Source organism: Nestor notabilis, unplaced genomic scaffold, assembly GCF_000696875.1.
Source record: "Nestor notabilis isolate BGI_N333 unplaced genomic scaffold, ASM69687v1 scaffold12929, whole genome shotgun sequence".
Lineage (NCBI taxonomy): Eukaryota > Metazoa > Chordata > Aves > Psittaciformes > Psittacidae > Nestor > Nestor notabilis.
In genome coordinates, this window is record NW_009942473.1 from 3,568 (window position 1) to 29,375 (window position 25,808).

At 38.4% G+C, this 25,808-nt stretch overlaps 1 protein-coding gene across 1 annotated transcript in view; it reads right to left on the bottom strand.

Moving 5' to 3' along the window:
* Positions 1-6,622: 6,622 nt before the first annotated feature.
* EML1 (echinoderm microtubule associated protein like 1) overlaps positions 6,623-25,808 on the bottom strand; it is a gene marked incomplete at its 5' end in the record, with an annotated part of 45,422 nt that continues 26,236 nt past the window's right edge. The window contains 11 exons of the mRNA XM_010021421.1: positions 6,623-7,375; positions 7,685-7,815; positions 13,960-14,055; positions 14,246-14,333; positions 14,457-14,554; positions 15,024-15,112; positions 16,672-16,739; positions 20,249-20,380; positions 20,732-20,857; positions 22,061-22,215; positions 24,361-24,460. Coding sequence (XP_010019723.1) covers positions 7,250-7,375; positions 7,685-7,815; positions 13,960-14,055; positions 14,246-14,333; positions 14,457-14,554; positions 15,024-15,112; positions 16,672-16,739; positions 20,249-20,380; positions 20,732-20,857; positions 22,061-22,215; positions 24,361-24,460 — 1,209 coding nt within the window. The remainder of the gene's footprint in view (positions 7,376-7,684; positions 7,816-13,959; positions 14,056-14,245; positions 14,334-14,456; positions 14,555-15,023; positions 15,113-16,671; positions 16,740-20,248; positions 20,381-20,731; positions 20,858-22,060; positions 22,216-24,360; positions 24,461-25,808) is intronic.

Sequence of the window (25,808 nt, forward strand, 5' to 3'; positions counted from 1 at the left end):
CTCAAGTTTGGTTTCAGTTGCACAATTTCATGGGCACCTCGATGGGGCAGAGAGAACACAACCACCGAATTCAGGCACAAAGTGAGATTCAGTGATTCCCAAAACTCAGAGGGTTCAGTTTGGTTTCCACCTATCACCATGCCTGTGTGCTTGGCCGCTTAAACATTCCCTGTGATCTGCAGCACCATTTGACAAAGGTCTAGGTCCCACCTCTGATCTGTTATAGGAGCCCAAAGGGCAGCCCTGGCAGAGAGGAAGCGCACATCACCCACCACCGCTGCACAGGCAGCCGGTGTGGCCCATGCTGCGGGGACTGCAAACAAAGCTGCAACCAGAGTCCCCAGAACCTGGATTTCTTTAGCAGTGCTGCATGCAGTGTTGGGGTGAGGAGGAAAGACCAAGCAGAGGCTGGAACAAAGTGAAGAAGATTCTGGCAGAAGCTAAAGGGAATAAGAGAACTGAGACTAGAGGGAAATACAGAGGTTTGGGATTCTTTTAACAAGGAGAGAAAAGGAAATAAGATGAAAAGGGCCAAAATGGGGAAAGAATAGAGAAGGGAAAGAAGGCAAGAAGGGGGAGTGGCGTAGGAAAAGGCAGAGAATAAGTATGAAAAAATACATTATTAATATACTTTACATCTTATTATACTTCCTCAAGTGAAGATGGGAGCAAACGAAAGGAAGGGTCCAAACTGTGCTCTTGGTGTGGTGTAGGGGAGAGTCAGTACCTTCTCTTGGAAAGGGAGGAGCCCACTGGCACTTCTGTTTTTCCCGTTTTGCCTCAGGAAAGCAGGGGTTACAATCGCTAGGGAGGCCGAAGCAGGAAGCTGCAGCCGGGAGGAGCTCTGCTTTGCAGGCAGGATCTGGGGCCTGGTATGGTCTTATCTGTTCAAGGCTGTCTGTGATTTTTCCTTAGCAAAAGCAGCAGTGTTCTCACCCAAAACTAGTCGGAAAGATCTCAGCACAGAGGCGATGCTGTGCTCCTGAAGTCCTGAAGTCGGGACTCTCCAGGCTGCTGAACTGCGTGTGGCCAGATTTGCTGCTGAACAGGAGCTGTGCATACGGGAAATGCCAGAGGGCTTTTCACTTTTCACTGAGCCTCCTGTCAGCTTGCTCTCCAACTGTTCGAGCCGTAGACAGAGACTCTCAGAGCTCAGTTTCTGCTCTTTCTTAGGTGCTGTAAGGAGGCCAAAACACTTGAACCTCTGGTGTAATAACCTCCCCTGTGGTTAAACACTGATGTCATGAATTCGGAATTATGATGTCAATGAAAGCTGCTGAAAAGGAGAGGCTGGGCAGGAAGGAAGGAGCCCTAAAATGTTGACATTTATTTTAATGAGAAACTGAATCCAGAACGAACACCCAAGGCAACTGATTTTGTAGAGAGAGACGTTCTCTTCAGGCTGCCTCAAGCAGACAGTTCCCTCTTCAGCACGCCTCTGCAGTGCAAGGGCAATGCGAGGCAACAGCAAATTACAATAATCTAATGTGGCTGCAGAACTCATCCAGCCTTTTTAATTTTTGCTTTCTAACCATAATGACTGAACAGCCGGAAAGAGATTTCTTTAGCCTACAATCTGGAATCTGGAGGAAACGTAGCTCGCGTAGCACTGACAGCCAGAATCCACAGAGCAGCTGAATTTGCTTCCCTCTGGCTCCATGTTTATTTTAGGCAATTCCACGGGTCAGATTTAAAAATGTTCATCTCTTAGAAGCTCCTACTAAAAACCCATTCACTTGCACAGAGACCCAGAAAAGACGTTGCTGTTCTCATGGTTATAGCCTCAGCACCTCAGACTAGACCCAAAGAGGCAGCCTTTAAGGTCCCGATACGTCCACTACAAATTAATGGAAATGTCTACATTAATTTAACATAGTTTGTAGATAGCCAAAGGTGGTAAAACCAAGCCTGTGCTGAGTTGGGACTGGGCAGCTGGTGGGGAGGAACCACTTTTCATGGAATCCAAGATCCCGAGTGTTCGTAACAACACAGACCAAATGCAAGAAGTGCCTACGGAACCTGGCGACACTAACAGCATAGCAGCTCTGCCAAAGGAGGCATCTTCTTACAGTTCCACATTTGGCAGGAGACCAAGGGGAACCCAAAACGCTGCAAAATGTCTTGGCTGACAAAGGTTCCCCAAGTGGTTTTCACAGGTGAGCCCATTGGTATCACTACTGACACAAATTAGGTCTACCAGACTTAGAGTGAGATGGCAGCTTTGGCTGAGCTGTCTTCAATGCCTCCATGTAAATTATCACCTAGTCTTCTACAATTATTTAATGAATTCAGGGAACAAAGATGATCCATTAAGAAAAATGAAATTACCACAGAACTGCATGACTAAGGAGAAACATCAATCTCTCCCACCAAGAGCATGAACCGCTAATGTACTCACTCATCCAGCATCCAGCAGCCTCCATCAAGGAGCAGACAGATCTGGGTGCAATTCTGTCCTTCCCCTCAGGAGTCGGTTCCTCATCTCCCATCTTCTGGGCTAGGAGATGCTCTGGCTTGGGACAAGTCTTCTGAAGGGAAGCCTGTGGCAGCCAGAGCAGCACAGCCATGATCAGACCGCTCCAGCATGGCTCTGAATCCCAGCCAGCAATGGAAGAGAAAGATTTCTGTTTAGGCTTCTCCTAAGTCTGTTCTTTTCACTAGTAATTAAAGTGACATTTTCTCTGCCATCTGTAGGATTTTTGAGGATGCAATCGAGTGATCTCTCAGCAGCCCTAGTTTGAGGGATGGAGGAGAAAACACAGCAAAAAGACCGCCTGCTTATCTGAGCAGAACCTGTAGAAATGAAAAATGCCAACCCTTGCAAAGAAGGTTCTGTTTGTCCTTGGACATTCTTGCCACATGAATAATTTTGAAGGGAAATAATATCCTCTAATCTTAATTCTTTGGAAGAATAAATTTCACCCAAAGTTTTTACATAGGAAATATGACCTTATATTAATTAGAAGAGTAAAATATCCATTTTAACAAAATTGATCTGGTTTGTGAGAATATTTTTTAAATAATTTGAAATGGTGTGGCTTTTTTTTAAATTCAATAGCATTGAAAAACTACTTCCTCTTGCATTTATCTTCTTGCTTCACTGCTATTTTTTTTACTTTGTTTTTTTTAATACAGTGACTGCTCATCTGCTGGAAATTGTTAATACCCATCAGGTTTCAACGACCTGTCAAAACGAAGCACTACTAGAAGTATCTCTGTAACAATCGTAATAATCAAAGGTAGTAATGCAAATAGTACATAGAGAATTAAGTTGAAAAAGGCCATAGTTTTGATATAATATAAATATGTGTCCTTTAGGACATAAATACATGAAAACAGGCAGAAGTAAACAAAAATGGGCAATGATCCTAAAAGTAGGCTAAATCTATGTTCATTGTATAAGCATATAGAAGAGAGCGGAAGAAGTCTTTTTAAAGCATGTGTACTGTTTTCTGAATAATTTAAGACTTAGATACTATCAACTTCAGTAGCTAATCACTTTGAGTATCCTGATGCAGAAGGGTTACCTGAATACATATACTCATTGTTTTGGAGCAGCGTAACAGTTGTACTGTTGCAGTGAGTGTAAGGTCACAAAATCCCACTGCTAAACTCCCTAAAGCAACAGAGAAAAAAAATCCCTACCCTGAAAATATTTCAAAATCTAAGATTGTGTGTCCTGGGTTCAGCTGTAACTGTTTGGTTTTTTTTCCTTCCTAGAAGCTGGTGCAGTGCTGTGCTTTGGCTTTAGTCTAAGAACAATGCCGGTAACACACCGAAGTTTTAGTTGCTGCTAAAGTAGCACTTACCCCGATAAGGACTTTTCAGTCTCTCCTGCTCTGCCAGTGAGGAGGGGCACAAGAAGCCGGGAGGAAGCGGAGACAGGACACCTGACCCAAAGTAGCCAAAGGGGTATTCCATACCACAGCACGTCATGCCCAGTATATAAACTGGGGGGAGTTACCCGGAAGGCCCAGATCGCTGCTCGGGTCGGGCTGGGCATTGATTGGCAGGTGGTGAGCGGTTGTACTGGGCATCGCTGCTGTTTATTGGTTTTTCCCTTTTCCCTTTTAGTTTTCAGTACACAAGACACATGAAGAGATGAGTCTCCGAGCAATGCTACACCTGCTGCAGCCAAGATAAGGGGAGGGAAGGAGTGGAAGCAGCAGCCTGGCTGTATCTCCAGCCACAGACTTGAGAACCAGCCTTATGCTCCATGGAAGGTCAGGACAACTGCTGCAGACATCAAGGTCAAAGAGTCCCAGGTACTGCTAAGGGGATGAAATACGCCAAGTTCAGGAATAACTTTCTCCCCACACCGTTCCCCCCACCCCCTTTTTTTTTCTCTTTTAAAGTATAAAAGAGAACACTCCCAAGAAAACAAATAAATGCAAGTGCCAGGGAACAAGGGTGGAAGTGGGGAGAGCTGAAGATTATATATAACAATGGCAAAATTGTGTAGTATTTCCTGGATAAAGACAGAAGAATCACTTTAGCAGTCATCAAACAAATACTTGGCTCAAGACATTACCCACCATTTGCCAGTTCAGTTAATATATTTATCATATCTTCATAGAGGAATAAAGATACATTTAACAGAAAAAGTTAGAAACAGAGGAGCAGCAGAGGCACAGATGGGATGGGATTGTTGAAAATCCCTTTTGATCATTAGCCCTAGGGATGAACATGCAGGATTCCTCATCTTTTTCTTGTAAAGGATAATAGTTTAAAATGAAGAAAGGGATCACAAATACATTATCACATCCCAAGAGTAGCACCATGGGAGAAGGATGAAAAGGAAATGACCCAACCCAATTTACAGCTTCTGTTTTCTCTGTTGCAAGTACTGACAAATCACCTGCAGTTCTGAAAGCAGAAAACCTGAAAGCACCCCATCTGCAAAAGCAAAAAAATAAATAAACTAATGAACGGAAGGTATCGTGGCATAATCTGCAAAGTATCCAGGCAAGATGAGAACCTGTCACTTGCATATTAAAACCGCTCGAGATTGGATTAACCCTAGAAATGGTAGGGATATTATGCTTTAGTTTCACACACTTCATGCAAAGGGAGATTGACATTGCCATCAGAAGTTGTGCCAGTGCTCCTCTGTCCATTTATTTTCTTACTTTTCCTATTTTTCTATGCTCAGTATGAGCACTGATACTGCACAGCTAAATCAGATGAGAAAACTGAGGACAAGGAGGGTTTTCTCTGTTGTTGTAGCTGTTTGGTTGCCCTTTTCTATTTATTTCCCCTGAAGTGTTTTTAACCGGGGTCCATCTCCCAGCTGGGTTGTCCCTATAGTCATAACAACTCTTGTGCTGCTGCATGGGATGGGAATAAGCAGCTGGGAGCTAGACCTCTTCCTTCAGTGACAATGCTAGATGATGTCATGCTAAAGTGACCCTAAAACCCTGGCCTTAAGAAGTCTTGCCTGAGGACAAGTTCCTAACACAGGAGCTCTTGCCATGAGCATAACCCTGTGCTCTGCAATGACACTCCTCCACCAGCTGAGTGCTCAGAAATAAGTGATGTGTACTAGGAGGCAGAACCAAGGTAGTCTGCAGGTGACAGCATGCAGCCCGTCCTTCCCTACTGTGGAGTTTCACCGTCTAGGTGTGTATTAGCGATCACATTCCCAGCATCATGTTCACGCATTATGTACCCCAAAAATCTAGATTTTATTCCCAAATATTTTCAAATACAGCTCTAATAGAGAAATTACAAATAGGAGTCATAAAGTAAACCCCTCTCTTCTATAAGTATTTCATGTTGAAACAAAGATATTTTACTAAACAGGAAGAATGCATTGAAAATACACTTTAATACATGTTTATTGGTGTCCTGCACTTTCAGTGTAGGAGGTTGGAGATGTAATAAAAAAAAACTTCAAAATTTATTGATTCCATTTTGTTTAAATCACTCTAAACAACCAGTGCTTTAGAGTTCAGAGAATTAGCGTTTACTGTCCATTACAAGCAAAATTTTAATATCTTTTTTGAGACCGCTTAAAACTCCTCTTTTAAAATTCTTCAGATACATTCCTCAAAGTAAACAATACATTTCAATCTGTGTCACAATCAACATTGATAAGGCCTTCTTAACCATTTTATACCACCTCCACTATTACTTCATTGCAAAACACAATCTTATTTTGTACTATAAATATCCATCCATGCACAAAACACAGGGGCCAGAAGTTACACATTAATATCTCATGTAGGCTTCCAAGACTTCTTTAACCCTCTGCAGGTTTATGGTACACTTAAAAAGATATCTTTAGACTTGGTCTACTTGGTCTTAAAATACAAATATACAATATCCATAAGCATAAAAAAGTAAAGCTAGATTGCCTTACCATTTGTTATGAACTGCTAAAATCTTATACATGTACAATATAGCATCATGCTGATTAATATACATATTAGTTAAATACAGCAACCAATAATGGGGATGTGGCCAAGCTTTTCTGTTTTGTTTTCAAAAAGAAATTGTTCATATACAAGTAAAAAGACTTTTAATTTAAACTCATATGGAATACCTGAACCACATAGACATCTGTAAACCCTGCTGTGATATTCAGGTCAAACTGGGGCATAACCTGCTGATTCACTTAAAAGGGAACACAGCTCCTCAGAGGTGACTCCCAAGGTGTGCTGTTCCCAAGAGAATGCAAACTTACCACCATTCACATTTTCAGGTCTAGAACACTAGTTTTTGCATGTTACATCTCAGTTTATCCTATTTGCATCTACTCTTCATCCTCCATCAGGAACAATTCGGTACCTTGACATTGTAATAGATTTTCCCAAATAAGTAGATATACAGTACAAAGTGTAGCTAGTGAAACAAACAAGCACATATACACAGTCTTTGAAAGGCATTTTTGTGACCATTTTAGCAGTGTTTATAGAAAACATTTAAGATAGTCACATTCTGCTGATACCACTGTATTGCAAACTGTGAAGCCACATTTCTTATATTAAACTTGTACTGCATTGTGTATTGTACAACAGAAAATGATCATTCTTAAGGTGTGACACAATGAAAAAAAATATAAATCACTAGACTGAGTAAGATAACCAGCACAGGGCTTCATTTTCCTGAGGTTTGTAAGAATTTTTTAAACAAAAATCACAGTGACCAGGCTAAACTGCAAACATACTGTTAAGTTTTAAATATACAGTTTATACATAAGTTCTGTGCATGGTCGACTCAACTGTGTATGTTCATACTGATGTTTCCTTTAAATAACTCGCCACTGCATAATACTTGTATCTTTTCCGCCTGTGGAGATGAGATGGGTGTCTTCACAGAGAAAATCTACATTAGTTACATGACTACTATGTCCACCGTACACATGGCTTGGAGCCTAGAAAACACCATATTAGTGAGAATATAAGCTGTCATAAAAACATACCGTTATAACATTCATACGACAGTGAAACCAAGATATCACATCATTCCCTTAAAGTATTTTGATATTAAGTTAAACTTTAAATTTAACTGTAGTCTCAATTAACCCTAAGTAAATCCCTTAGGCATAAACATATTCCCATTCTTTTGTTTGGGGAGGGAGGTTGTATATTTGTTTGCTGTTTGGGAGTTTTGTTGTACATGGGAAAACAACACTTAATGCATTCTTGCAAATTAGAAGAGTAAATTTTTTTAAATACCTTACCCTAAACTGTGAACATGGATATGAGAAGAGATGTACTTTGCCAAAATCATCCCCTGTTGACAGCAGCTTTCTCCCATGTGATCGACAGACAGCATTGATATCTGTTCCATCTGAACCTTCAGGCCATACACCTGAAACACAGAGGGACTAATTAAAGGTTTTCATAAAGGAAATAAAAGTGACAGCTTAAGTTTCTGTTAAAATATTAATAAAGGATTACTTGTTTAAAAAAAAAAAAGAAAAAAGATAAAACTATAAAAATAACTGCTACTGAGCCACTATGTGTACTTTCAATACCAGCAAAAGATCAGATTTTAACAGGAAATCAAGCACATAAACAAATACTGTATTTCCTCTAGTCAAAGTGCTTTTTACTCTGAAAAGAATGCTGCTGAATTATGGCCACGTGTCTGAGCCTAAAAGAATTTTCATATGTTTATGTAGAAAAGTAAGTTACTGCTTTTATTTTCCCTTCTGCTTATGTATGAGCTAATGTACTTTATACTACTGTAATCTGAAAAACTACCTATGTATGATCCAACATACTTTTCATATTGCTAAAGTCTAAACTCTCTGAAACAAGAATTTATACGGATTAAAATGCTTTTAATAATTAATAGATCCCTCAAAAAGAAACTAAACCTACCATGAATTTTTAAAATGCTTCTGCTTTGCTGTAATTCTCATCCTTCCTCACAAACTCTACTTGCTGGTCTTGCAAAAAGTGGTGTTCTAAAATTAAACTGTAAGCTCATCAATGCAAGGACCAAATCTGTGCATCACATCTTTAAAGCCTCTGAATACCTGCCTGTAATAAATTGGAACAGTAATAAAATCCAACCAGTTATTGCAATTTCATTTTATGTATCCAGTACTGTGGTTTGCTTTTTTTAAATCATTTTTGTAATTCAGATTTTATCTAATCCATACTCAATGTAACTGATACCTCACTTTCAGAGACCACTGACATAATCAGTTATCATGTATGTTCTGCCATTACAATTTGGCAAAAACCCTGCCTTGTCTTGGCATTACAATTTTCAATGAGAGTCCCTAAGTCACACATCCTCTGCAGTGCCCCCTGTAAATTCCACCGCTTGAGTGCATGCTCTCTGTTGTTACTACAGGTCAGGGTAACTGAGTTGCTACTCCCCTTGCTTGCCCTCCCATCTCCTGGAAGGATGCCTAAGCCTGTGAGCAGGGCAGGCACATGCCAGCTTCTCCTTCTTTGGGCTAGTTGTAACACCAAAGCAGGCATCTGCCCTGCACCATGGAAAGAGCTTGCCTTCAGTCCACATGGGATTCTGCCCATATACAGTCTTTGTATCATTGCACTGTATCACTGTATTCAAAAGCACTGAGGAAGTGAGTCCATGCCTTTATAAGGAATTACAATTTGTAGTAAATAAAATGAAACACAAAGTACTGATTTGTGGACTGCCCATAATTCTCCTGATGTGTGTGGAATCACCTCTTTGCTAGATCAAGGACAGTAGAAAAGAGGCTTAAAGGAAGGTACAAAGAAGAAACATGGTAATTGTTACTTGCAGAGTTATGAACACATAGAATGAAGACACAGAGAAAAGCTGTTTTAAATAACTGCTTTGACAAAATGGAAGCTATATGAACATCAGATGCTAGATGAAAAGAGGCAGGAGTCTTCTGAAGAGGTCACTATGACAAGCTGGAGATAAAGGAAATGGTTTAAGAAACAAGACTGCCATTCTGAAATGGGGAAGGGATCATATCAGGGATTTTGAGACTCTGCTCTCTCAAAATTTATTTTAGTGCCTCACAGTCAGTTTTTTTTAATATGTAAAGTGAATCCTCTTTGCTGAAAAATTAGTCCATTTTTTTCCCATTCTCTGCAGACATGGAAAGAAAACAATTTCCTTTCATTTGAAGCCTGATGCCATGCTTTTCTTCTCCTCCTCATCTCTAAAATGCATTTATTATGTCTTTTCTCCCAGAACAGTATTTAGATGGATAATTATTCAGCACATTATCTACTGGTCCAACGTGTAAAAATCAGAAGCAGCTATTCCAGCTGTGACTGGAGCAGATACTGATAAATGGATGATTACTTCACATTTTGCATGGTATCCTTTTCATTACACATCCCACTAATGCTTCTGCTTCTCCTACAACAGCATGCTGCTGTTGACTCACATTCAGCTTGCAAAAGTAATCTGATCTTTCTCTGCAGATCTTTTCTCTTGCCTTCTCTCCTCTGTTCTGTATTTGTGCAAGTGGGTTCTGCTGTTCAAGTGAATAACCTCCTATTTCTCTGTTGAATTGCCTTTTTTTCATACCAATCCTCTATTTCTCAAGACAATTTGCTAATCCCACAGCTTCACAACACCTACAAACTACATACACTGTAATTATGTACATGACATTAATAAGTATATTCAAACAAACGTAATATTAAATGTACAGTCTTCTAGTCAGTTTTGAATGCAACCGGTCTGAGCTCCGCTCTGCTTGCAGTGTTGTCTGGCATTGCACAGCATCTTACATTTCTTCTGTTCCTGTCCTTCACCTTAAAATACTAGTATTTCCAAAACAGGGCATGTGATATGAACTGATGCCTTAATTGCGTATCCTGCAGCACATGGCTCTTGTAAAGACATACAGATCAGGAAGTGTCTTAAAAGTCTTTAGTAGCTCCCATTTACATGTGTTTGTATCACTAAGATATCCTCCCCTCAATACGCTTTGTTTACATGCTGTTGATTTTCAGTTGAATTGTCTCTATACATTTCGAGGCTGACTAATCAGTCCCCATGCTTAACGACAGGTGTTCAACAGACCAATATTCTTTCCCTCCCTCCACGGGTTACGTTGATCTGTCAGTGCTACGCATGCTATTTGGGATTTTTAGGTGGTTCTACAAAAGTGAGAAAACATTCCCAGTTTCAGTCAACCAGCAGCTACTGAAAAGTCAACATAATAGAAGCCTCACATCCTTGACGATGTGATTACTTCTGCATCCAGCAGGGCAATACTGGCAAGCACTGGAAGCCTGGTCATACTACCTGCTCTGAGGCCCCAAAGTACTGAATAGTAGAGTGATTTCCAACATTACTGGACTGGTTTCCAATTTATAATTTACAAGCTTCTTCAACTTATTATTTTTGCCACTAACTTTGCACTTTATCCTCTCCATATGGGGCTTCAAAGGTAAGTATGTGATTCTGCATATATTGCATTCATTATTCTCCATTTTTCCAGTACTCAGCCTGTTCTCTGCAAAATAAGTATTAATGGTCTTGAGATTATGCTAACCAGTTGTTTTTACAGATAGAACAAGGTTCCTCACACTCAGATAAAACTTTCCAAGGTACTTCTTCCCTACTGAAAGCAGAGGTTTTCCTTTCATTACTGGCACCAACTGTGTTAGCATCAGATTGCAGCAAGTCTTCTAATAAAGACATATTAAAAAAGAAAAATAAGTGTGAGGGGTTTTTTAACACTTCAGCCTTAACAGCGTCCTATCTCTCTCCTCTCTGCATAACAGACCAATATTGTCACTGGGCCTTCTGTTATTTCTGTGCTTGACAAAAATGCATTTATGTTTAAGCTTTGATTATGTGTCTCCTTGGTCCTGCAACAGCTTGGACTTTCTGCATTCCTCTGCCTTATAGGAAAAGGCAACAACAGTCTAACCAAATTTGTGTCTTGCTGTCACGCCTATCTTTCCTCCAGGCTGGCAGAGTTTGTGCACTTCATACCATCTAAGGAACTACCATATCTCGTCTTTTCTCCAACTTCAGATCTGCCCTAACAGGGCTTTGGATTTCTGCAGTTTGCCTCCTTCAAGTCCATTATTTTCATTTAGTTGCTCTTTCTGCTTCCCATACTAAGGATCAAACCTCCCTATTTCAGTCATTCCTACACATGATTCATTCACATTCTCAGCAAATTCTTTCCAACTCCCCAGAATCAATCTGGAAGAAACTCCCCTTTATGTGCTTATTTATTTCCTGTATCAGAATAATTTTGAGAACTTGCTGGTTAGCCACTATACTGCAATTCTTTTTCCAAAAGAGACCGGAATAGTTGAAATCTCACATCCTCAGCAATTCCTGTGATTTGACTGATTCTGCTAGCTATTAAAACACCCTCCATTTTATTGTTCTGGAAGGACGGACAACAGTATAACCCTGCTATCATTTCATCTATAACTATTTTGCATTATTTTTGCAACTTCCCAGTCTGAACCTGTATAGCTATGAATCCTCAGTATATATGGTAGCATATTCTCTTCTTGTGCATTGCATATCCTTTCTAAGTTATATTCATTTACTTTAGAATTCCATTCTTTTGATGAACATTCTCACAATCTCTATGCAATTACTAAATGTTAACTGTGATAATTATTAAAACTTAGCAGCTACTTTTACTTATTCCTTATCCTTGTTGCTTTAGCTTACAATAAACCAGTTCTGCGTGGACGACTAGAAGTATAACAATGTATATGCAGTTTCCACAAGTTCTCCATTGGCCCAACAGATCATTTTGCTCCACAGTCTGGCTCCAAAACCTGATTTGTTGCAACAGGGAAAAACCCTTCTCAGGTGTGACACTCTTCTCCTATGACTCTCTATGCACCAAAAGCAGCCCCATATTCTAATACCTCTTTATTTTGCATGAATCCAAATCATAAAGTAAGGAATACTCACTTAATGTATTTAGTATCTCAGAATATCTGAACGTCTAGTGCTAAATGCAAAGACTTCGCAGCTCTGTAACTGTGTGTCACATACACTCAAAACCCAGGAATATCTTAAAACTTCTAAGATAAGGGCCTTCATCCATCATATGAGACATACATTATGTAAACATGCAGCCAAGTCTCCTGGGATTTCCTCCTGTTACTAAATCTGCATGTTGTAGTGATACCCAAGCACTGCCTGTCAGTTAAATGATACAAAATCTGAGCATGTCTTCCCAGCATATTGCTACTGCCATCCCATCTTTAGACTCTGAAAACATGTCCTTCCTGACTGCCTTCAAAAACATTACTGTATCTACTCTAGTTGAAACATAGGTGAAAACCGCACTCTCCTCTGAACTCTACCACTGCTTCCTATTTTATCTTGAGGACTTAAGAATTGAAGCTTGTAGTACAACTTGTCTAGCTCTGCAATGGATAGTGTAATGATGCTCTGTGCTCTGCACACCAAAGGGAAGTCCCATGGAAACAAACTATCCTGATTTTGTTACGTTTTTCTTGTTTCTTCTTGCATTCTTTTCACCTAAATGCTTGTCCTGGGTTCAGCTACAGCAGTCATTTTTTCTCCTTCTTAGTAGCTGGTGCAGTGCTGTGTTTTTGACTTTCAGTCTGGGAACAATGCTGATAACACCGATGTTTTTAGTTGTTGCTAAGTAATGTTTACTCTGACCAAGGACTTTCTCAGTCTCATGCTTTGCCAGAGAGGAGGGGAAGCCAGGAGGAAGCAGAGACAGGACACCTGACCCAAACTGGCCAAAGGGGTATTCCATACCACAGCACGTCATGCCCAGTATAGAAACTGGGGGGAGTTACCCGGAAGGCCCAGATCGCTGCTCGGGTCGGGCTGGGTATCGGTCGGCGGGTGGTGAGCGGTTGTGTCCTTTTCCCTTGTTATTCCTCTTATCATTATTATTGGTAGCAGTAGTGGTTTGTATTATACCTTAGTTACTGGAGAGCTGTTATCTCAACTCGTGGGAGTTACATTCCTTCGATTCTCCTCCCCATCCCTCCGGGAGCGGGGGGAGGAAGGAAAAGGGGGGGAGTGAGCGAGCGGCTGCGTGGTTCCAAGTTGCCGGCTGGGCTTGAACCACGACAATGCTATACAGTGTATCAAAATACATTGGAAGTACTTAATGACAAAGACTTGTCACCCGTTTTATGTTTGCACAGTAACTATCGCAAGCGAAACTGGTTCTGGCAAAGGGATTTGGCACAGCAGCTGCCTAAATAATTCCACAGAACTGGTACTTTGAATTCAAAATTACGAGAATTAACTCCAGTGTGACAGAAAGGGCAGCGTGCGATTTCTTCCTTGTCTCCCACTTTTGTTGTAATTTAATATTTGTACTTGAAGCTAGCAGTAATATTAAATCAGAGTCTTTCTGGATTGAAATAAGAGGACAGATTGTAATAAAAATGGCATAACAGAAGTTCTGTATTTTTTCCTGAAATATGAATAGTCATGTTTCATAAGAAAAAGTTGGCAATCCAAGTGTTTGTTAATAACAAGAACGGTAAGAGACTTTAAAATACTTACCAAAAACATGGAATCCTAAAGTACAGGTGTAAGTGGCCCATTCTATGTCTCTAGTTGTTTCAACACTCACGACTTGTTTACAAGCAGAGGGGATCCCTACAAAAGAAAAAAACCCAACAACCAGATGATAATAACATTTTTAATTCTCAAACAGTAGATTTTTGATTGCACCAGACGAATTAAAACATATGGTCTATCTTGGCAGTTATATGGTCTCATTTAAATTTTAATCTATATGAGACTGCCTGAACTTCGTACAAAAGGACTAAATATAATTCTTACTCACAGTATAAGATTTCATAGTCTCCTGAATTAGACACAAGATATTGTGAATTAACAGACCAATCCAGATGAGTAATGAAGCTGGAATGACCCTACAAAGAGAAAAATGACGGATTAGATGCACTAACAGTATCTCTAAATGTGACTGTATTAATACAGTGCTACAAAACATGCTTAAGTTACTAATATTGAACTAGGAGAAAAAGGCTACCTACCGAACATTTACCAATTCTTGTGTACTTTCTTCCATTTTCACTTACACCATATATATAAATACAGTTGTCATGGGAACCGATCGCCAAGAAGTTTCCATCTATAAACAAAAAAGTGAACTGCAATTATTTCTGTACGGAAGAACTTAGGAAAAGTTAGTGTGTCATTGGCAAGAGGAACTGCTCTATTTTTTCTTTTTCAGATGCACACTGATGCATGTTTCAAGTTTACAAACCAGCAAGTTTATACAGCTAATATCACTCTTAAAACCACTTCTGGAAAAAGCCACAGTCCATTTAGGACTAACCTGATTGCGACAACCTGTGCAGTTAAATTATATTCAGGATTTTTCTTCCCAGTGAAACCATATTGAACATGTGTGGGAGGGAGGAAAGGAAAAGAAAACTAGAGCTTAAGACACCACCCATTCAGTGCTGCCAGTGTTTCATGGCATATTTATTTTCAACTTCAGTATGACAAGTGGGAAATTATTTTAAAACAAACCAACACCAAATTCAATAAAAAAAATAATTCAGCACTTCCCCCCCCATAAATAAATGCTCTCAAACCTGGTGAGTAACGCATTACAGACAGCTGTTCATTTCCATCTGTGTGTACAGTGACCAAGTCTTTTGTTTCTGTGTCGAACACAAACCACCTGTTGTAAATACAGAAAGAGGCCAATAAATCATTCCATAAGGCATTTAAATCTACTGTAATCTTGACCAACTTTTCTTCTGTCAAAATAGCATAAGTTTTACACCAAATAAAGAAAACCAGCAACTGCTACTCTGTCTGGTTTGTTTTTACTTTAAGACAAGGATAGTTTCTTTCCCATGTTTTTTTAACCAGAAAAACAGACATTGACCTTGATATCAATCTTCAGATTTTAGTCTGTTTTACTATGTCATGCATTAGAATAAAGTAATCATTACATATAATGACCCTTCTCCTTTAATACCCCTCCTCTACGCTATGCTGGTGTTTGAATTGATGCCTACATTAAATCCTAGGGCAAAGGAAAACAGAAGCAAGCATCAGGACCATTCTCTTCTGTTGAAAGACTAGCTTTTTCTTAATTTATTTTTAAGTTGATTTATTATTTTTTAATTCATTTAATTAATTCCAATGAATTTAATCTGTGGAAATTTAATTTGTGGAACTGTACAGACAGGATAAAGATAAAATTTGCATTCAATACTTGCATCAAATTACTAAAGACAAAGTAAAAATTCCCCTCAAAGCTTCTCCTTTTGATTTACACTACCTAGTAACTAAAGTAAATCCTTTATTTAAGACTGATATACAGCCCAAAACAATCTTGGCTCATAACCTCTAAGCATCCTGTATGTTCTCAGTTAAGTGGAACTGTTTTTAATACTAACAGCAAAGTCTGCCCTCAAGTGACATGAAAGGGGAGGATGAAGTTACGGCAAAAGCATTCCCTCTTTTGCCGTAGGCCTCCAAGGTTATGCCCAGGGCCCACTGCTGACCCACTATGTGACTAAGGGCTCAGTCTTCCCTGTAAAATGAAGATACTGTCTTTCACCTCGGTTTTGTCTGTCTTGTTTATGCCTTACACTTTTCAGGCAGAATAAGTCTCTTAATATGCATTTTTACACTGTGTCTAGCACAGTGAAACATTTGCCAAATTTTTGTTACAGCCTCTGGTTGTCACTGCATTAGAGATAATAAACCACTTGCTAAATTTTCCAATGAGTAACTTCTTCCATATGCCGTTTCCTCTACACTGCCCTACAGGCCTCAGAGGAGATCTCTAAATGCATCTGCAAAGTTAACACATCTCAAACTCCTTCTTTAGCCTCTCCTTTGCCACAATGGACACAAAGATTTAACATTTAGGTCACTTATGGTTACAGCACCTCACATGCATGGCCCACTGCTAACCTAGATGTCTTGCCCTGTCCAAATCCACCTCCTCCCACTGATCTTAGGTTGCTGCTCTCCCAGGGCAGAAACCACTTCTGTCTCTTCTGTGCTCATGCAATGCTCAGCAAACACCAGTACTGGTCTAAGGCTAGGGTTTCTGGGCACTAAGGCAACATAAATAAATTTCACTTTGAAGTTCAACAGAAATCAATAGGGGATGAATACATGTCATGCATACATTGCAAAAAAAGAACATGAACTTGGATGTGATCTGGAAAAATCATGTAGTGTTTGTTGATGCCCCGAGTGTAGCTCTGTGTATCTTACCTTCCAGTCAGTGTCCCTACTGCAACAACAGATGCCGAGGGATGAAAACCTGAAGACTGTGCTGGATCCTAAAATGTTTCAGAAGGAAGAACACTTTTTTACAAGTCCAAGTTATAACAAAAACACAATTCAATTATCTGTCTCAGGAGCACAGTAAGTCTGTCTTGTTTTGTTTGGGGTTTGGTGTTTTGTTTTTGTTGTTGTTGTTGTTGTTTGTTTGTTGGTCTTTTATTTTCCTCTTAAATACAATCTTAAGAGAAAAAAGTCTTTTTAACTAATTGAACTATTACCCAATATATTCCCCTCCCCCTCCATACAAGGCCATTGTTTTCTTTTCTTCACTATCTAAAAATAACTTGGCAAGTGATTTCATAACAATAACATTGGCAAAGGCAGCTTCTCAACAAATCACAAACAAGTAAGAGATAAAAATAACTTATTAAATTAGAGCTGAACTAAGAATTAAGTACCAAAGCTGCAGTTTACCTACTGTCTAAAGGACAAGCAAGTACCTTATTCAACAAAGGTATGTACCACTTTGCGTGGAGGGGTAAAGCTTAGCTTCTACACACACCGACACCTTTTTCAGCACCTGCCAGTTGCAGCTTAGTGGGAGATTAAGGTGTTTTGATATGCGATTTTAAAACATTTTACTTTGTATAGTGTATTATTATGGCGACAAAATTGCAGTATTATTACGGAGGCAGAACTGCAGTTGTTTTTCTTACAATTTAAACATATGCCTAAAAAACAGGTAAGCATTTTCTTTCTAATACTTGCTCAGTTATAAAGAATGAGCTCTGGAACTCTTCATGTTATTGCAGAAAGTCCCAAAATAAACAGCTTATTTTTCCTGATGCATTTTAAAGTTATTTTTGGTAGGTAAGGAAAAAAAAATAATAATCCAGCAATATATCTCACAGAAATGCTTACCTCCTTGATTTTCTATATTCTAAAACAGTATCACATTGTAGCCATTTTAGTAAATTTGTTTGCATTTCTACCAATTTACAATTACTAGCCCTAGAGGCTAGGTATAAGGGATATTCTCATTGATTTTAAACAAGTGAATAATTTCAAAGTCATTACTAACACTGAAGAAATTTCAGAGCATTGCCGAGATGCAGGATTTCTATATGCATGTTCTAAACCACTTCATTAGTCCAGGAAGGAAAAATTGTGAATTTTTAAAAAGTATAATTTCATAGTGAATGCTAAAATATTCTCTTGAACAAACTGGAGATTCAAACAGTGAATGTAATCTGAGCAGTAACTTGTACTCATAACCACATTAAAAAGATTTTACATAGGTCTCTATGACAGAAATAGGTTAACATGAAATGATTTATTTACTCTAGATAATCAGTGACTGATTTATGAAACAGTCTCATGCATTTCAAGTGGTTAATAAGGATTATCATTAAGACTGGTAATAGAAATCTTGTCTTAATGAAGCAGTGTGTACTTGGAGGGGAAAAGAAATAAATCTAAGCCTAGTTTAACAGTCCTACTGCTGTCGCCATTAGCCTTTTAAAAGAATCAAGGTAAATAAAGCATCTTCTTAATTGTTTCAGTAACAACAGTTTCTTAGAGAGTGCCTTACATTTGCAAAACCACAGCTAAGTATTAATTGAAGCTCACTGTAGGTCATAATCAGCTAAATTCCAGCTCTGTTTTTCAGAGGATATGAAGGATAAGACAATGGAAATTATGTCCTTTTTTGAGTTGATGATTATTTAAGTAACTTTATTTCTGAGACAGCAGCTTATCTGATTTGTTCCTGTTCCACAGTGGGTTTGAGCATGTACACAAGTATACAAAACCAAACTCATTTAAACTGAGCAAAGGATCACAGTAATACCTGAAATTGAATTACACAATGGGTTTCTTTCTGACAAAAAAGAAACTTATTAGGAAAGCATAAATGATGGTACCAATGATTTTATTCTCCACTTCAGGATATTTATAAACAAGGCTTGCACAAAACCAGTCATGCACCATTTCTAAATAACCAAATTAAGTCTCCACAAAAAAAGTCCCTATGCTGAAGGTCTATATAAGTTTCCAGCTGTATCTTTGTTTGAGTCACTCTGAATTGCATGTGAAGAATTTCTACAATCATCGAGTGTGTTCATATTCCTTACTGTATAATACAGTGCACTGTTACTGCTGTATTTCAAAACAAAAAAGGCACAGGGTTATCATTTCTTAGAGAGTTTACCAAGAAAAGTCCAGGAAAATTTGGTTTGTAACTGCTCACTTTTTCTAAAAATATGTTTTATTGTTGAAGTTTGTAACCTAAGTGTGCTGGTATCTATTTGATCTTGCATTTGACATCCTGGTAGCAGTTCAAGACATTGCAAGCACATTAAGATTTTGGTGCATCTCAAGGTTTGACCATTCCCTTGAGGCCCAACTACAGCATTCTTAAAGAATGAAGAGGAGAGAGTTTATTTTTAAGTCCAAATCACATTAATATAGTTTTGCCTATTTCACCTTTTATTTACATTCTGCTTTGATTGATGAAACATTTTGTAAGCATTAGCAGCCTTCCAGTATCTGAAGGGGGCCTACAAGCATGCTGGGGAGGGACTCTTCATTAGGGACTGTAGTGGTAGGACAAGGGGTAACGGGTTTAAACTTAAACAGGGAAAGTTTAGGTTAGATCTAAGGAAGAAGTTCTTCACAGTGAGGGTGGTGAGGCACTGGAATAGGTTGCCCAAGGAAATTGTGAATGCTCCAACCCTGGAGGCATTTAAGGCCAGGCTGGACAGAGCCTTGGGCGACATAGTTTAGTGTGTGGTGTCCCTGCTCATGGCAGGAGGGTTGGAACTAGATGATCTTAAGGTCCTTTCCAACCCTAACTATTCTGTGACTCTATTCTAAACCCTGAAATTATTAGGAGGTAGGAAAATGCAATTATCTGCCTGATTCTTAGGCCAAGCCCTTACTATTACTGATTTCCTTTTTTTTTAAGAATGAAAGAACTACTTTTATTTTCCTTTCTATTAAGTTCTTATGCTACAGACCAATCTGTCTTTATAACTAAGGCACCAAACTGTGGAAACATGGTTCCATCTGTGGGGCAGGAGAACTGTTGATTTGGTCTCTCCAATTAATTTAGAGCTCAACAAAAGTATGGACCTTAGAACATATGACCTTGGTTAGACAGAATAAATTCCATTTTCCACATTCACCAAGCAAGGATGTTTTAACAAGTGCATATCACTGGACTGGGATACTATGAAAGATGGTTTGGCAAATGCTCTTCTGTTAAGACTGCTTCAACCTGATGCAGCAGCATACATTTCTTGCAGATCTGTTGTATTCAGAAAGTCTTATCAACACCAGTTTTAAGGCCCCAAACCCACACTTCTATATAATATAGCACATGGATCCATGTAACCCAGGGTTATAATTCTTGGTTTTAAGAGTTTTACATCCATTTTCAAAAAGACAAATCTTTTGACTCTCTTTCCCCCCCCACCCCAAGATATTTTTAATCAATTATTTTTTGAAAAAGCTAAATTACTCGAGAAGTTCTATAAGTGTAGAATTGTGTTTAATAAATTTATACCTCTATAATCTTGTTCCAGATAGGATGATGAGTGGTTGCATCCCAGAGAGTAATGTGTTTGTCATGTCCACAAGTGAAGAACTGAGGTTTAGAGGAATGGACTGCAAGTCCCCAAAGCTCATCAGTGTGACCCTACACAAGCAGAAATAGTTCTTGACAAGGACAGCACCATCAAAACTAAACATGTTTAAACAGTATTAAAATTACTGTGTATTTTATAGCTATAAAGTATATATAATTATATATAGTTATAAAAATATATAACAATATACATAGTTATAAAATATACATAATTACTGTATATTTATAGTTATAACTATATATTAAAGCATTAGAAAAATATGTTGGCTTAGAAAGATGTATATTGCTAATATTATTTATTGCCAAAAGTACTGCAATAATGAATCAAATAGATGCATGTCTACGAAACTTAACTTTAAGCAGTTTACTGCTATTAAACGTTCTTGTAAGGCAACAGCTTACCTGGGTAATTGGGAAAAAATCTCCGGATAGTGTGCCCTGCAGGACGAAGTTTCTGGTGGTTCCTATTAATACAACATCCCCTTTTCCCTCTGCTACAGTTCTTACTGGACCAAACTGCTCTGGAATCTGTGGTCATAACAGACAAACAGATAAGTCAGACAATTTGTCAAGTGTTGCTATTTTTAAAGATATATCGCCTAGCATGCATTTTAATAAATGATGCACAGAGAAGAAAACAAATTAATAGATGAATATGTATGTCTGACTATCAGAAGTTTGTAACAACTTGCATGAGCTCAATAACGATCTTTATAACACTTCAAGAAAAGACAACCTTATCTACAGAACACTCTGTTTGTACAGGCAAACCAAATATTTCAAAAATGGAGAAAGTTCCTTCATGCTGTGTTAACTTGATCCTATTTTAATCGCAGCCGTGATATCAGACTAAACATTTCTACTCAGAGATGGTGTCAGGCTTTGTATCACTAGTACTTTCCTGCAAGGAATGTTTCTTTAATTGTAGCCTATGTTCTGAAAGAGTCGGTGCCAATCTCCAATATAAAATTTTACACCTTCCCTTGAACTTAAAATAAGGAATACCACTGTATGAATGTACGAATGAGTAAGAGAAAAAGAAGGATGCCATGGTTAGAAACAGCACAACAAGCATATACCTTGTGCTGTGTTGAAAACTGTATTACCAAAACAGACATGCCATTCCAGCTGCACGTATATTTGCAGCATTCAATACAATAGAGTTAAAACCCTTCCTCAGAGTTTTATGCTGATTGTTCTCTTACATTCAGTATGTAAACAGCCATATAGTTCTGCCCAAACAATTTCTGATTTAGTATTTTAATTTTCTACATAACAATTGAATTCATTTTTGGAATTTCTTTTTAAATAAAACCCAAGACTAACCAAGAAATTATTGAAAAAAAAGTAAGTACTAAAACCTCAAAAAAAATCCTCACATCATTTTAGAAAAGAGGAAAGTACAAAAACATTTTGCTGTTGTAATACCCTGAAGTGAAAAATTACCTCACCTTATTAATTGCAAAGAAAGGAAGAAATAATATGAAAAAGTATGAATACAAGATTTGTTTTCCAATTACCATAGATCTTAAAAAGGAAACACTATGCTAATGAATAGGCTACCACAGGAATCACCTTATGACTCAAATGATACTGCACTTTCCCATTGATTTGCTTTCCCACAGAACACACACCCATAAGAAAAAAAAAAGTTACTTAAAAAGCTCTCTTCAGAAGACAGCTAAAATTTCATTTTGAGCAATGGCTTAATATCAATATAGATGATATCACCTCAGTTTTATGAAGCTTTTGGTAATTTCCATTCCAAGATATCAGCTTTCGGTCTTTTCCACCTCCTGATACTAACGTGCCATCTCGCAGCATACACAGCGCAAATATTCCACCCTCATGTGCCCCTTGAACTGCATGGCTTATTCTGTTGGTACCTAGATAGAAGGAGAAAAGACACTGCTACCGAAATACTCAGCTTAATAGCTCATTTTTCCCTTCCTCCCCCACCCCACTCTGTTTCTTTACTACCTGACAAGGATTGTATTTAAACAATAATAACGGTGGGCATGGAGTGTTGCACGAAAATGTGCAGATCCACAGAAGAGACTGAAGTAGTACATCTTAAAAGCACATTCCCCCAGTCTCAAAAATTAAAAGCATACACACTCAGTGTAGTTCAAACACAAAGTAAAATAGGTTCATTTAAATCTTTTTGTGGGTGTTTAAGCTAAACCATTTGATACCTGCTACTGCAGTAGCACTATGCCCCTTATCAACAAAGAAACCATAACCTGGTCACTTGTTATCTTCCCAGGATATTCCACAGCCTTCAAATGCCAAGCTTGCACCAAAACCCAACTAAGCTAAAGGTCTTTGTACATCTGGCAGAAAGTGCTGAATCACTCTCTGAAAGAGCCTGGATTTCTTTATTGATGCACACGGCTTGTTCAAGTATGTTCTTAGACTCAAAACACTTTCAAAACCAACTACATTCGATTAAACATCTCTCATGAAACAATACTATTATGAAGTATAAAGAAATGGTTACTGATGATTCTATTACTGAAATATGCACCTTGCATCAAAGCTTGGCTAACTATGTTTAGCACAAGTGAGGGGCTGATGAAGTTAGGAAGAAAAAACTCCTTTTTCCTTTATAAATCCCACTTGTTTCTATCCACATCTGTGGATATCATGTGTCAGTTACAAGTTTTTGCTAAGGGTACGCTGACCTGGTGGAAGCAGCCCTTACTTCAGTATAGAACTCCGAGTCAAAAGTATTGAAGACACAGAAAGTACGCTGTACTAAGATACAAAACCAAGAACAACATTTTTGCTCAACCCAAAAGAACCAGCAGAGGTGAGATGTTGAGAGGAAGTGCAGAAGAGGCTGCTTGCAGTCAAGGCAGAAATTAGTCTACCAGCATGAAGGCAAACTGGCCCCAGAGCAGTGCACTGACCCTGCCATGCCAGCAGCTGCCACTATCTCCCTTGGCTGCTGGCAGTTTGAAATAACAACCAAGAACAGGGAGATGGGACTATGCAATTTCTACACTCTGTTTGAAAGGAAAAGTGTTCAAGTGTTTTGCGTTAAACTATCATAGGAAAAAGAAAAGGGAAGTAAAAGAGGAGCTGAGTTACAAACACTACATCCACCCCTTTCCTCAACAGTAGTGTGTTGGTCAAAAGCACAAGGAGATAATTGGATGATAGGTCTTGGATGGAAAAAGTCTACAAAACCAGCCTAGTAAGGCTCAACTGTGTAAATGATTCACCATGTTGCTTCCTGGTTCTTACATCCTTTGAGTATCTTGGGTGAAGGCACTGAGTAAATAAGCAGCTGTCATTCATATCCCCTCTCCCTTTACTAATAAGGCCTGCTTCAGGGGATTCTCCTTATTCCTACGCATGGCATTTTACGCACTAAGTAAACGTTTAGGATGTTGCTGCTGTTTGCCTTCCAGCAGGCACTGCCTTCTACTACCTAAAAAAAGTCTTTTCTTACTAGCAAATGCTTTTTAGGAAGTTTGTCCCATCCATCTGTTTTTCTGAAATAAAATTGAGGAATTCCATTAGATCTGCATATATTTTAGCTTGACTTCATAGGAGAACAAATACAGCTATTTGTTGTCTTTTTTTAAAGTATGTCAATAGGCATAATTTTTGCAAACTCTGGAGCGACAGTATCGGAGACTGGGGATCATCAGTTATGTTAACATTTTCTCGCTATCACATTGATTAAGGAAAAGAACTCTACCTGCATTTCTTGTATCAGTAAACCCCATACATGCTGCCATCACTCTATGATTAAGCATTTGATCATAAGGAGCACATTCTATAGGATTTTGTGCTCTAGTAGGTGTTTGTCAGTTCTTCAGGTGCTTATAGAAGAGAATCCAGATGGCATTTGGCAGTTCTTTAGGTGCTTATATAGGAGAATCCAGACATAATCTGCCAAACTAGTCTTGGGAAAGAACTCAAGATAAACGAAACTTATTCTTCTGAAAATGAGGCTGCACTCATGTAAAAATTCACAGTATTGTATTAAAATTTCACTAATAACTTCAATCTTGTCTTACCTTTCCCCCAAACCAAAATGTTTCCGCTTGAGTCTCCTGTAATAGTATCACCATTTTCAGAAAAGGTCACGCACAGGACAAACTTTGGCTTCTCTTGTTTCTGCATGGTTATGAAAAATACACACTCACAGCAACACACAACCCATTTATTTAACAGTATGCATTTAAGTAACTTAGTTTAGTCTTACACAGCTCTATTATTACTTAAATATCTATACACAAGTTAAACACATTTCTACAGTCTGAACAGGTTTTTTTGCAAGGGCAAAAGATGCATCAGCTGAGGTTGGTGGCCCAATCCTGCAACCTTAATTACAAGTTCCAGATAGAGCAAGTGAGAAGGCCTGACAACTTTTAACACAAGATCAGGAATGCTCTGAGATAAACCAAATCGCACAAATCATGCATAACCCTAAAGGCTTTAAGCATTTAGAAATGGCCAAAGATGCAAAAAAGCTTTATTACTGTAATTTTTAACTCCAAAGTTTCTAGGAGAAGAATATTATTAGAGAGTTTGGCTGTAGATAAAAATTAAGAAATGATCTTCTGAAAGAATCTTAAGGCTCAGTAATGGAAATGTTGCTTCAAGACCCTGCATTTAAGATACTGACAGCAATGAAACAGAGCAATGTAGAGTGAGGAAAGAAAATTCACTAGCTAGTAGCTTCTGAAGACATTACTTACAATGTTTGTTGGCTACCAGTGTGCATAGCCTTTCTCTCCCTCAAACTAAGAACTGTTCTCAACTAGTGCCACCATACTTTTCCAGTAGCAACAACAACTGAGAATAACAGAGCCATAACAGAGGCAGAAATCTGTCCAAGTAGCTTAGGAGTTGAAAATGAATGAAAATTAAAATAAAATGTAACAAAATTTAACTACATTATTTCAGCATCTCCTCCTGATTTCACACAGAGTGTATTAATTGACATGGCAAAATAGTTCCTTTGACTATTCTTGTGAGCCACAACTTCACAAGCAATTAACTAAGCCCTATTGGATTTATATTGGAGTTATCTGCAGTCACTACACACATCCCTTACTTGTGCATGCAACTGCTGTTGTGCTTCATCTATAATTAAGAACAAAACCAAATCAGGACCTTGAAATTAGTTACATTCACCAAATAGTGGACAGCTCTACCTTTATTTGAATTACATACGTGTATGTATCTGAGCAGAACAGAGGAAAAGGTAAGAATATTCATATAGAATATTCATATTCACATAGAATATTCATATTCACATAATTTCTGTGGTTTTGCAAGTCTTTCCTCTTACAAAATTAAAAAAAAAAAAAACCAACAAAAAACAAACAAACAAAAAAAAAACCCTGAGGTAATTTTATTTCATGTAGGGGACAACTGGACAGGCCAGGATGGATGGGGGTGGCCTGCCATAAAGAGTATAGGAAAAAGAATGCAAGGAACAAAATGGTAATCGTATTTC